The 14,103-nt window shown below is 37.7% G+C and overlaps 1 protein-coding gene across 1 annotated transcript; it reads left to right on the top strand.

Annotated features, from left to right (window-relative positions):
- Nucleotides 1–475: 475 nt before the first annotated feature.
- LOC132127281 (protein mono-ADP-ribosyltransferase PARP14-like) lies at nt 476–13,611 on the top strand. The gene is made up of 17 exons (XM_059539078.1): nt 476–734; nt 5,573–5,691; nt 5,978–6,008; nt 6,209–6,412; nt 6,723–6,956; nt 7,092–9,514; nt 9,703–9,939; nt 10,118–10,327; nt 10,420–10,522; nt 10,620–10,769; nt 10,877–10,939; nt 11,037–11,219; nt 11,327–11,533; nt 11,628–12,233; nt 12,343–12,491; nt 12,607–12,781; nt 12,868–13,611. The coding sequence occupies exons 1-17, from the start codon at nt 557–559 to the stop codon at nt 13,146–13,148; spliced, it is 5,553 nt and encodes a 1,850-aa protein (XP_059395061.1). The 5' UTR covers nt 476–556; the 3' UTR covers nt 13,149–13,611.
- Nucleotides 13,612–14,103: the final 492 nt, after the last annotated feature.

Raw genomic sequence — 14,103 nt, 5'->3', positions numbered from 1 at the left:
TTGACTGTTATATGTGTGCATAAACAAGTGTGAAATACCTAATTACGTTGCTTTTTCCTATCACTTATACTGGACACTTATGCATTTAAATTCTGACTGTTGACATTGAAAATGATGCATATGTTTTTCGAGGGTATCGGTAAATCAATTGTAAATCAAACAAATGTTTTGACGGTGACTGCTTGCATAACCTATTTTAATCATATTCGGTAATTGTCTTTAATGTATTTGCCACCATTTGATCCATGGGAAATTTATCTAACGTTATTATTTAGTTTTAAGGAGTTAAAATGGCTCTTAACACCTTTGACTGACATGTTGTATCACATTATTTTGTTAGTTAAAGTTTTGGGCGGTTTTTGTGAGCTTTTGGGCTGGAAATCGTCCATCCAATCTGGCAACACTGGTCGTGCCCGAGAGAGAGAGAGAGAGAGAGAGAGAGAGACCCAGTTTCACAGTAAACTTACGCAGAAACAAAAGTGAAAGCGAGGGCGTGATCAGCTATATAAACTCTGACTCGCAACAAGCCATTTCCTAGTTGATCAGAAGGATCGCGATGGATGGATATTATCCCATCATTGTAGAGGGAGACTGGGGACCTGAACACGTTAAAAGTGTGAAAAATAAACTTCAGATTTACTTCCAGAGTAAGAAGAAGTCTCAAGGAGGAGACTGTGTCGTGCAATATGATGACGGAAATAACTCCGCCACGATTCTGTTCAAATCGTCTGACAGTAAGTACTGAACACAAACGCACATGTTGACAAACAGAATTTTTGTCCTCAAGCTTTCCAGACGTCTAAAATAACTAAGGGCTCAAATACAAAGTGCGACAAACTCTCTCGAAGTTAGCATTTAATCTGTGAATTTTAACGTTAAAATTGGCCTGTCATAACTAACAAGGCCAGCGGACCAATGGCAAAGTTAGACAGATGTAAACATTAAATATTCGTGACCAGGGGCGTAGCACCAAATTTTGGGCCCTGGGTACAAACCATCTTGCTGGGCCCCCAATACCATAGTGATACCAATGGGTAAGGTATTGCATTTTTATCATAAAAACACTTAAAATGTATACAAAATAGGCCACACTCTGATTAATATATTTTTGTTTTATTGTCGAAAGTACTACTTACTGAGATGACCAAAGGTCTAGCAGGTCCAAACCTGGACTAAATCAAATATACTGTAAAGCAGTTCTGAAAATGACCATACCAAATAAGAAAAACTTTGGTCTGAAACACAAACTAAATAATGTCAGTTTTTACTAAATGCCCATTGACGGGTCTTTGCATGCGCAAATTTGCTGATCAGGTCTTTAAAGTCCAGTTTTTTGCTAGTATTTGAACAATAGTTTTCCTGTGCTTATCAGTAAGAGTTGTTGGCCATAATCCTGGGTCCTCTGACAATCCCTCTCCAGTATCCCTAAGTCTCTCATTCTCTTCTCTTTCCTCTTCAGCTCTGTCCTCCTGCTCCTGACTACCTTCATCACATTCTTCACTTTCCCTCTGATCACTTATATGAATATCAACCTCATCTTCTATTTCTGCCTCTGCTACAAGAGGAAATAAGCAAAATGGGTACATTGTTATTGTACACATTTAAACTTTAAACTGTAAACTTTAAACTGTAATTAGTAATTACACTTTAAAGTTTAAATGTGTACAATACCAATGTACTAATTTTGCTTATTTCCTCTTAACACTTAATTACTAATTACTAAGTGTTAAAAAGCTCACCTTGTATCACTGTCACACTCACATCCACCTCACTGTCACTGCTTTCACCTAGCCATGATGAGGGGCCTGCTGCTGCAGGGTCTGACTCTGAAACTGAAATATATGGCTTCAAATGGTTGCTAAAATATCATTTATTGTCACAATACCTTTTTTTTAAAAGTGTAGGCTAAGTACAAGATAATTGATGATTATTTGTCTGTTTAAAATAAATGCAGACTAGACTATAGAATCACAGGGTAAACTAACCGCCAAACTAGACATTCAGTCTTTGAATTATGTTTTAAAATAAGTCATTTTTCAATCATTAAGATGTGCATTATTATACTGAGAACAATCCTGTACTTAATGTAAGAGCGTGTGCGAGCTAATTTGCATAACAATGCGGTAAAATAGGCGCTAACGATCTGTGTTTTCGCGGGTGTTAGATTTTGACAATGGAGGGAAATATACAGTGTTTTCATGTAAACTTCTGACTCTGAGAGTGGGGAGAACTGCAGCAGAAGAGGAGACAAGCGTTTAGGCAGCTGCCTGGAGTGGCAGTGTGTTGAGCTCCGTCTGCTTCTCACTCCCTGTTATTTACGTAAGGGATAATGTATAACGTTAGATTACATTATCCTCCGCTTCGTGTCGGGGTCCTGTTCAGCCTGTCGGGGTTGTTATTCGCTATAACGACCGCCTCTCTATAGATTATCCCGCTTATTACATACATATTTGTTGCTACCCACAAAATAAATAAATAATTTGCCACGGATTATTGATTTAAAAAGGAGTTTATTGATTTAAAAACGATTGTATTGCTTCCGCCAAAGAAAATAGTCCGTTCCGCGTCCATAGCAACACGCTGTTTTTCATGGCAACGGTCTGTTATACTTCGCAGCGGTCTGTTATCAAGAAATAACAGACCGCATTCTACATTGGAATTCAGCCAAGCCATGTAATAATCAGAAACATTGTTTGCTCGCTATGAAGGGTGTGATACTATAAAGTATTGGTATATTATTCATAAATGCAAACATAAATGTATGCTATTCTACCTGGAGTCGATATTTATGTTAAAACATTGTCAATGCTTGATGATGCATTTGGAGCTCACCTCTCTTTTCAAAAAAATTTGTGAGCAACTGCTTGCCCTCATTTGCCCTTCTCTCTTTATTCTGCTTCTCTTTTCGTTTTTGAGCCCCTGATTTTCCTTTCACGGCTCACTCCAGCTCCTGTCTCATCAACTGATTCAATCACCGCGGGTCCGCAGCAGAAGCACCTGACCTGCGGGTCGTACCATTTGCATTGATTCGAGAGGGGTCTGGGGCCCTGCACAGCATGAAAATGACTTTTTTATACCAAACCAGCGCCTAACTAAAAGTTTAGTTTTGCACAGGAACTTTTTTAGTTGTACATAAATGCTATACAAATGTTAGTGCATGTATATGTATGTATAGAAAACTGACTTCTAAGGGCCCCCCCCCCCTGCCTCGGGCCCTGGGTACTCGGTACCCTTTACCCCCCCAGTCCGACGCCCCTGTTCGTGACTAAACAATGTCAGGTTATATTAAGGCAACATTAAGAAACAAGCCCTTGGGTTAAATAAATAAATACATATAATATGAAAACAGTAAAAACAGTGACAACACTATATTTTTAATATGACTTGTTATGTTAGTTACAATAATATTACATGTAGCCTATTGTTTTACATGTAACAGCAATCACTGTAATAAGGACACCTTAAAATAAATGTACTGTACATATAACAAGAACACATTAAAATAAAGTGTGACAAAAATAATATATATTTGATACAGTTAGTGAAAAAAAACATTTACCTACAATCTAAATAAATTTACACCTATATACAGTAAACCAAAAAAATTACATACATTTCCATATGTCAGCACTTTTCTTAAGAAACCACTTGTAGCTCTGTTCTGTTGTTTCTTTATCCTGAAAACACAGATCAGTTATTCTAAATATTTGTTTATCAAGCAATAGCCTACCAGTTTAACTTAATTTTAGTTTGTGTGCCATGAAAACAGAACAAAATATGACCGTGTCAACGTCCCTGTTAATGCACAATTTTAGTTTCTTTAGCACAGTAGACAACCACATTCTGGCTGTGTTAATTAAGACATCAGTGATCATTGTGTTTCTTTGGTAATATGTTCATGTAAAGATACAGTTTTGCCTTGCTAAGGCAAAAAATGTAAACATGTCTCTCAACTCACACACATTCTGGCCATGTTCAAACATGTAATACTTTTCAAAGCAAATATACCAATAGATTTACCCACATTATAATCCTTTATTTAATTCACTACATGATATACTGTGTTAGAAAAAATTCAGTAATATTGCAGTCTAAGCTAAAGGGGTCATATGATGTGATTGCAATTTTTTTCTTTCTCTTTGGAGTGTAATAAGCTCTTGGTGCATAATGAAGTTCTGTAAAGTTTCAAAGACTAAAGTCTCAAATCCAAAGAGATATTGTTTGTAAAAGTTAAGACTTGTCCACACCCCCTAAAAAGGCTCATTCTAACATGCCCCCACATCTCTATGCTCACACTGAAAGAAGGCGTACCTTTTATTCTCACTGTAGTATTGTTGTTGCCTCCGCCCTGTAGTATAGACACTGTGTGTTTGGTTGTGAAAGCAAAAATACTTTGTTTGTCCTTCCAAAAGAGGATGATATTGGTTTTGTCATGCCTGGAGCTGATCTGTGCTGGTCGCTGAGGAAATACATCAAATTTGCATTGTGGATCGCCGGATCGGCTTTCAACGTGGATGAAGTGGAGTCTAGCCCGGGATTGTCACATGTGGTTGCCTCAAGCTGGTTCTTAGAATCTGCTGGTTGCACCGTTCTCAAGGCCGCCCACCTCTGCTCACTCAAGCCGGACTCTGCTCACTCTAGCCGCGGCTCACTCTAGGCCTCCGGCATCTGCTAACTCAAGGCCACTGTGTCTGATGCTGTTTCATTGAGAAAGTGAAGCACCTTTGTTTGGCCTGCTAAAAGAGGACACAACCAGAAATCATGTTTAAAAGTTTATAATGTGGTTTATAAAGGGAGGTAATTTCTGTCACACGCTTGAGGTATTCAGCCAATCACAGTGCGCTGGATAGCTGGCCAATCACAGCAAACTTAGCTTTTTAGATCGGTGAGCCTAGTAAAATTCAACGCGTTTCAGAAGGCGGGGCATAGAGGAGAAACAATAATGTACAGTATGTGGAAAATAATGCATTTTTTTTTACCTTTAAGCGCATAAACACATTTTATTACACCAAATACACAAAATAATGTTCTTTTTAGCAGCATCATATGACCCCTTTAAGATTTTTCTACCTGATTGTTGAACTAAACAACTACAAAGGCCATGACAAATGATGACATGAGACTGACATCACACATACCAATGCATTATCCCTCATGAACAAATAAAACATCTGATGTTTGCATACTTGAATAACTTGAATGTACCATTAAGATGTCCTTCATGAATAAACATGATGTCTGAGGTATACCAATGTACAGTCATAGTCTCAAATACAGTAATTTCATTGGCTGCTATGTGTGTTGTCACATTAGCATGGACAAAACGGATAAAATCTAATTTCATGTGTTCTGTTTAAATAAATAAATCTGTGATAAATAAACTTGCCTTTCAGAAAAATTACGAGGAAAAACCTTTTCAAAACTATAATATAGGCCAATGTCACATCAGTTAATCATCACATAATCACGTTGGCTTATATCACATAACATGATCTACATTATTCCTTACTGTGATGTTTTCTAAGTGTTGGGATGTACAGTATCTGACTAAGTATGATTGTTTGTGTTTAAGTCCAAGATAGCGTGATCTCAAAGGCAGAACACATCATTACCATTGAGAATCAGAAAATCAAGTTGAAAGTGTACAAACCCAGTGATGCAGAGGAACAGGCAGATAGCACTGCACAACAAGTGAGTATACTTGTTACAGAATGCAGAATTAGTACCGCAATGCTTTAACAATCAAATTGCATAGATTGCATGAAGTCACTATACATGAACAGAATGGTCTATCATAAGATAAATTAAGATTAATTCCGTTTTATGGTTGCAATATATTTGTATTTTAGAGTTTCTCTAAGAAGATGGTTGTCATTTCTTCATATTGTTGAAAAGGCTGGAGCAGAGGGACCAGTTAACTAAACCTACTTGTTTAGTTCTCCATAATTGTAAATGCTTTACATTTGTGTGATTTCAGAAGGAGCAGGCATGTGGATATCAGGAACCAAGTAAGTCTGAACATCTTAACTTTGGTCTCTGGTTGCTTACGTCTATGTAATCTTTATTGGTTAAGTTATTGTAATGTTATTGCCGAAGTACTAATTAACATAAATTTTTTATAGTACAGATATAAGTTATGTACCAGTAGTTAATAATTGATAAAAAATATTATTTTGTTTGTTAACTGTAGCTTTTATTTTGCCTTAAGATCAAAGTGCCTCTCAGACTGATGTGGATGCGAAGAAGCCTCAAGAGACAAGTGCTGTGGTCCTGGAGAACCTTCCCGACGATGTTAATCAAGATGTTTTGACTCTTTTGGTGGAGAACATCAGCAGTCTTTCTGAAAATGATTTTAGCATGGAATTTATACCAGAATTAAGAAAAGCAGTTGTGACCTTTAAAAATCCCAGTGGTAAGTTATCCTATAAAATATACTTTTTTTTAATCATAATTTAAACATATTTTACTTAGTCATTTTTTATTTAAATTAATTTGGTTTAATCTTGAGTACATACAGTAACAGTAGGGGTTTATATGATGGTCTTTTTTTTAGACTTGGGAAAGTATTGTTGTGGGGCATAAATTATTATTATTTGTTTTTTGAAACATAATACCTTTAATATTTTGCTTGTATACATAGTTGTATGTTGTTATTATGGCTTGATTAAATGTGTCTGGCACTTTCAGTCAAATTTAATTGAGAAACAAATGTAACTTAACAGCAGCAGAAAAGTTCCTTGAGGACAGCAGGACACATGAAAAGTTTAAGCAGTATAATCTGAGGGCCCGTGCACTGGAGAGAAGCACATGTGTGCGAGTGGAGGATCTTCCAGCTGAGGCCAACAACAACAAGATGCTGCTGGAACTATATTTCGAGAAATTGGGGGGTCCAGTAGAAGAAGTTATCACAATTCCAGCAGAACAAGCAGCCATTATTATTTTTAAGGAGGAAGAAGGTAAATGCATCTACAGCTGCTAAAAGTCTTTGCTATTATAGTTAAGACTAGACTAAGTCAAACTTCTTCAACTAAGTAAAACTTGTCAATATCAATGCATTGATTCACTATGCCTAAATATTTCATTCTTTTCAGTTAAAGAAAGAGTTTTGAAGCAAGACAATAACATCTGTAATGTTCCAGTTACGATATATCCCTACTTTAAATCACTGGATACAGTCTTGTATGGTGGCAAAAGACCTCATTTGAAGCTGCCTGAACCCTTTACAGTCAGTGTAAATTCTGCCATCAGGGAGTTCATCCTCAAGAAAGGGCAGATTTCATCCATTAAAGACCAGATGAGCTCACACTTCTGCCAAATAAACATGGACAAACCTGAAGTTTTGCTCAGTCCTGATCCAGCATTACTGAAACAGAAAGGAGTTACCAGAAGACACATTGATGGCTGGAGTAAGAACGCAATTGATGCCTTCATGAAAATTACCTCATGCTACACAACATCTGAGTGGCCCGTGTCACACGCGTTGTGGTCAAAAGTGGAAAGTGATGTTAAGGAATTAGTGAAAGATCAGGTTTTCATAGATTTAGATGCATCTAAAACGGTGCTGACACTGGCAGGAATGACCCATGAGATAGTTGGACTGAAATCTATAATGGAGAAAATTTTAGAGAGAGCAACAAACCAAATAGAGAGAGAGAAGAACAGTGTGACAGAGAACGTGGAAATTTCTCCTGCCATGTACTCTTTGCTTGAACAAGATGGCATGAAAAGTGCTAAGGCTGTTTCTCCAGACCTGCACATTGACTACAACAAAAAAAATAACAGATTAGATTTATCAGGTCTTCATACAGAAATTCTCACTTTCAAGAACTGGGTCCTTGAGAAGAAAATAAATATGAAACAGAAGTCCTTACAGATTAACCGTTCAATCCTGGAGTTCTTGAAATCAGTGGACTGTGGTGAAATGTCCATAGATCTCTTCATATCTCATGGAATAATTGCTGTCTACACAATCGCAAATGAAGATGTTGTTGTGATTGGGAGCACAGAAAGAGCCCTTGCTGAGGCAGTGAAAAGGGCGAATACAGTTCTCACAACAAAAGACCTCACCGTAGAAGATCAGTGTGTCCTTCAAATGCCAGCGTGGCAGGATCTTAAAAAACAATTGCAAGAATTGTTCAATACTTCCAAAAAGATATCTGTGATTATACATTTATCTAAACAGAGAGACAAGGTTATGGTGACTGGATTCAGAGAACCAGTGATGGAGGTCAGTGAGAATTTAAGATGTTTCATTGAGAAACACACTAAAATTGAAGAAACTGTTAGTGTCAAATCACATGCAGCGGCTGTATTCATACAAGTTCGAAAGTCACAAGACTGGCATCATTTTATTAAATCTGATGAGGTGAAAGTCCATTTTGATCCAAAGAGACCCCGGATCAAACTGTCTGGAGAACGTACATTTGTTCAGCCAGCTATGACTCTGTTTAAAAAGTTGACAGATGGTCTCTACACAGACACACTGATAATTAAAAAGGCAGGAGCAAAGAAGTACTTCATGGAACAGGGTAAAATGATGCTCTCGATGCTGTTGAAGGAAAAAGGATTTGTGGTGGTTCTTCAGGAAGATGACATGCTGGAAGAGGAGGAAGATGAATTTACTGAAGGTAGTTTTTCAAATATTGGCCAGGTCTCTTGTGAGGTTCAAATACCAGGTGGACTAACTGTTACGGTCAGAAAGGCAGACATTTGCAAGATAAGTGTTGATGCTGTGGTCAATGCTGCTAATGAAGATCTGAAGCACATTGGTGGTGTAGCTTTAGCACTTCTCCAAGCTGCTGGACCAAGTCTGCAGCAAATCTGTGACCAACACACAAAAGTAAATGGGCCTTTGAAGCCTGGAGATGCCTTCATCACTGACGCTGGTCGTCTTCCCTGTAAATACGTGGTGCACGCTGTTGGACCTCGCTTCAGTGATTCAGACAGACGTACCACGGTGCAACGCCTGAGACGTGCTGTGAGGGAAAGTCTGAACCAAGCTTCAAGGAAAAACTGCTCCTCCATTGCAATTCCAGTTATTAGCTCAGGGGTATTTGGTTGTCCTCTTGATCTTTGCACTGAAACAATCGCTATGGAGGTGTTTGACTACATTGAATATCATAAACACAGAGGCTCCGATAGCACATTAACTAAAATTCACTTGGTGGACAATAATGACAGAACTGTGAATGCCATGACTCAAGCTGTCAGAAAGGTTTTTGCTGCTTATAACCCCGAAATGACTTTCCCTCAAGCCAAACCCCATGGGCATAGTGACTATGGCCAAGGCTATCGTGGAAATGGTCGTAGAAACTATGGTCAAATAGAACAAGATTTTGAAGTTGTCAAAGTTCGTGATAATAGAGACTTTGAAGGCGAAGAACACAGGAGAAGAGAAACTTCAAGCTATGGTGGCAGACCAGATATATCTGAAGGATTGAGTGTTCTTAAGACCAAAACTACACAAGAGGGACTAAAAATCATTCTGAGCAAAGGGAATATCCAGGATGCAAGTGTAAGTGAATATATGAGATTACTTTTTATTATAGAAACATAAAGATTAGATTTATTTAATTTTTTTTTTTGTCTGAATGCCAGTAAAAAGTATCCTAAAAACCTTAATAACAAGAAATATCTACCTGAGAATTAACCCTTTGAAAAATTCCTCTCCTTTTACAAGTATATCATTTGTTTCTTCTGCAGGCCGATGTCATTGTAAACACTATATCGGAGGACTTGGACCTCAGTAAAGGTGCCGTCTCCAAAGCTCTCCTACAAACTGCTGGTCATCAGCTCCAGTCAGAAATCACCAGAGCTGCTCGCTCAAACAGTTTGAATTATGGTGAAATGCTCATCACAGATGGTTATAAACTGAAATGTTCCAAGGTCTTCCATGTTGTTTGTCCATTTTGGCACGGTGGACAAAACTCAGCAGATAAGGTGAGACATACATTTAATCAACCTCAGTCAAATGTATACTTGTTTTTTCAATTAATATTTTTTATATAGAATTTATTAAATTGGATAATGCAAATGTGTCCCATATGTTATCTACATATTTAGATGGTGCTTTCTTAAAAGATAATAGATAAAAGATGTATTTATCTACATTTTAAAGGTACTCATTCAGATCATAAGAGATTGCCTGAGAACAGCAGAAATGCAAGGAATGTCTTCAGTCGTCTTCCCGGCTATCGGGACTGGGAATCTTGGCTTTCCTAAAGATTTGGTGGCCAGAATAATGCTGACAGAAGTCCAGAAATCTAATTTTACTAACCTTCAAGAGGTAACTGTGATTGTACACCCTTCTGACAAGGAGAGTGTAGAGGTGGGTGAAATAAATTTAGATTTAATTTAGATATTCTACCATAGTTGCTCATGTTAATGTTATCTTGTATATTTCTGTGCTTTATATATTAGTGCTTTACTAGCATCTTTAGACATGGGATTCAGGGTCCCTTCACAAAAGGATCACATCAACATCTCAAGACTAAAATGAATCTTTTTGCCAAATCAACTTCTGGTAACACTTTCTTATCTGAAGTCCATTACCTTCTTTTTTTGTTGTCACAGAAATCATATTAAACATTATTATGAATATATTATTTTCTTATAATTAGGGGCCGCTGGCAAAGTCTCCTCTCCCTCTCTTGGAGTACACATTATGCAGCTGGATCAGGTGACTCTGATGGTTTCATCAGGAGACATAACTAAAGAAAAAACTGATGCCATTGTCAACTCCTCAAATAAGACATTTTCTCTGAAAGCAGGTCAATACAACTTTGAATACACGGTTACTAATTTTGATTTCATTTAAAATTAATTTCACATTCAAAGAGAATTACAATATAAATTCTACTTTTTATTTGTAATCTAGGAGTATCCAAGGCCATTTTAGATGCTGCTGGGGTACAAGTTGTACTAGAATGTTCACAGATGGGTTTGTATACTTTCAAAATTGCCATTTCTTCTAATTTATATTGAAAAATAGATCTATTAAGCTTAAGATGCTATGAGTTCACATGTTTGTCCAATAGTGGGATCATCAAACATGCAGCAGACAGAAATTGTGACTTCAGCCGGGCAGCTTCCATGTGGAAACATCATCCATATTATTGGACGTAATAGTCCATCTGACATTAAGGATGTTGTTTTGTCTGTTCTGAAGTTATGTGAGACACGCCAAATTACTTCTGTTGCCTTTCCAGCTCTTGGCACTGGTGAGAAACCTTGTGGATTCCTACTTTTCTACACCTAGTGGTTGCAGTACATTGATGATGTATTTATTTATTTTTACTTTTTTGGGTAAATATTTCAAACCCTTTAGGTCAGGGAGGTGCAAAACCAGCTGATGTTGCAGATGCAATGGTTGATGCAGTTGTCGACTTTGTAAAGAAAAAGAAACCGGTGCATGTAAGGCTTGTGAAGTTTCTTATATTCCAGACGAACATGGTGGAAGACTTCCACCAAAGCATGATCAGAAGATCTGGTGAGAAAGTAGAGGAGGATAAAGGTTTTCTGACCAAAATTAAAGGTCAGTAAAGAAACGTAATGCTCTTTACATCTTTTCATATGAATAAGTTTAATAAACAATAATTGATCCCTTTTTATTTCTATCAAACCTGTAGACTTCTTCTGGTCCGGAAGTTCAGACTCTCCTGCAAATGAAGAGTTTGTAGTTGTTGGTGAAGTAATTGAGCCAGCTGTGTTTCAGCTCTGTGGGGAGACACCAAAGGACCTGAGTGAAGCCAAGGACATGATCAACAGCATGATATTACGGGAGCATGTGACCATCCCAATCCATGATCCACTCATTGCTCATTTCACCAAAGAGGATGGAGAAACACTGAACGCCATGCAGAGGGAGCTCACAGTCAGTGTCCGGCTTGAGAAGAAAGGCCAAGACTCTGTCATCACACTGGAGGGTCTGACAAGAGACGTTCACACTGCAGACAGTCGTATTCGAAACATGATCAGAAAGGTGGAAAGGAATGAAAACCGAAGGCGTGAGGCCTTTTTCATTAGCAGTGTGATTCAATGGCAATATCAGGAAAATGGACAGAGCAATAAAAACTTTGATATATTGAACAATTATGACCTGGAACAGGCCTTTCAGAAGAGACAGCCTTCAGTGAAAATCGAGATTAATGATGTTGAATATGAAGCCGATTTAATTTGCAAAGTGGCCACAAAGGGGCGCCTGAGAATTGAACTGAACAGAGTAGATCTTGAAGGTGAGATGATTTTAGTTATAAAAAAACAGAACAATTTGTCATTAGCTGGATATAGTTGCCTGTTAGAAGGCCATCAAAGATTACATTGGGATCTTGTTTTTGTCTACAGCTGCAGCTCAAAGATCTTTGCCTTCAGACTGGGAGGACATGAAAGGACAGCAGGTTGTTATTGTAAAACTCACAGCAGGCTCAACAGAATATGCAAAAGCGGAGAAAGAGTTCACAAGCACAGGACTATCCAGTAACAGTATCATTACAGTAAGACACTACTGAGAGGGAGGAGCAATGTGTATTTGATAGTTTTAAAAAGCTCTTTTGTCTATATTTAGTACAATGTTGTAATACTGTTTTGTTCATTTTAATTTGTCTGTAGATTGAAAGAGTCCAAAACGTTGCACTTTGGAGAAATTACATGATCAAAAAGGAGGAACTGGAAGACAAAAACAAACACACAAACAATGAAAAGCGTCTCTTCCATGGCACTGGCCCTGATAAGACCGATCAGATCAACAATCACGGCTTCAATCGCAGCTTCGCTGGCATGCATGGTATCAGTCATATTCAGTATAAACTTTTTAACTTGCATCTATTTGTATTTTAAATCAACTGACTATTGTTCTTGTTCTGTTTTTAGGAGCCATGTATGGGAATGGTACATATTTTGCTGTGGACCCACGTTACTCAGCCCAAGGCTACTCTAAACCTGATGTCAACGGACACAAACGCATGTACCTCGCAAGGGTTCTTGTTGGTGATTTCACTCAAGGAAAACAAGGCCTTCCTGTTCCCCCAGCAAAGAGCTCCAGTAGTGCTGATCTCTATAACAGTGTGACTGATAACATGACCAACCCAACCATGTTTGTGATCTTCAATGATGTACAGGCTTACCCAGAATACCTAATCACTTTCCAGTAATGATTATGAGATAAGTTTCTGTCAGCTAGGGTTTTTGTTATTTTTCTATATACTTGGAGGAATTACAGAAGTTTTTAGAATAATCTTTTCTGTTTATATATATATATATATATATATATATATATATATATATATATATTTTTTTTTATTTATAAATATGAGAGAACCATAAACCTATTTCCTACTTTAGGGGTTTAATCTTATGATTCTCTTTTAACCTTATAGGGTTGATCAGCAATGGTTTGTTTTTATCCTGCTAATTTAACATATTGAGTAAAAGCCTACTAAAGAAAATGGGTTCAAGCTGAGCATTTCTGCTTTACAGGGGATTAAAGTCTGATAAAACATAAAACCATTCTTTGAAACCTACTTTAATAAACTTTTCTCTATAATGTTGCAGTTAACAGCTATTATGACAATTTTTTGAGTGTGTTTATGTGAAGAGTATTTGATAAATAAAAATTGTTTTCTTTAAAATCACAAAATTGTAATTGTACAAGTTTTTTTTTTTTTTTTTGGTGATTATACAGCCCGTTCTCATCCATGGCACCCTCTAGCGTCAATATTAGAAGCAGATAAAAATGGGCCAGAAGGCGCCTCCTAGCGGTCTAACCCTAACCCTAACCTTAACCCACAATCTGTGTCTCATATTGACGCTAGAGGGTGCCATATGCGTAGGATGTTGACGAAATGTCAAGAGTTGGACTTGTAACCAGAAGGTCACAGGTTTGAGTCTCGGTGCTGGCAGGACTTGTAGGTGGGGGGTGGGTGAATGTACAGCGCTCTTTTCAAGGCACTGAACCCCCAGTTGCTCCCCGGGCGCTGGATATAGCTACCTACCGCTCTGGGTGTGTGTTCACTTCTCACTGCTGTGTGTGCGCTTGGAAGGGTTAAAGGCAGAACACCAATTCCGAGTATGGGTTACCATACTTGACAAATGTCACGACTTTCACTC

The sequence above is a fragment of the Carassius carassius genome, chromosome 45, assembly GCF_963082965.1.
Source record: "Carassius carassius chromosome 45, fCarCar2.1, whole genome shotgun sequence".
Lineage (NCBI taxonomy): Eukaryota > Metazoa > Chordata > Actinopteri > Cypriniformes > Cyprinidae > Carassius > Carassius carassius.
This window is presented reverse-complemented; position numbering and strand designations above follow the sequence as displayed.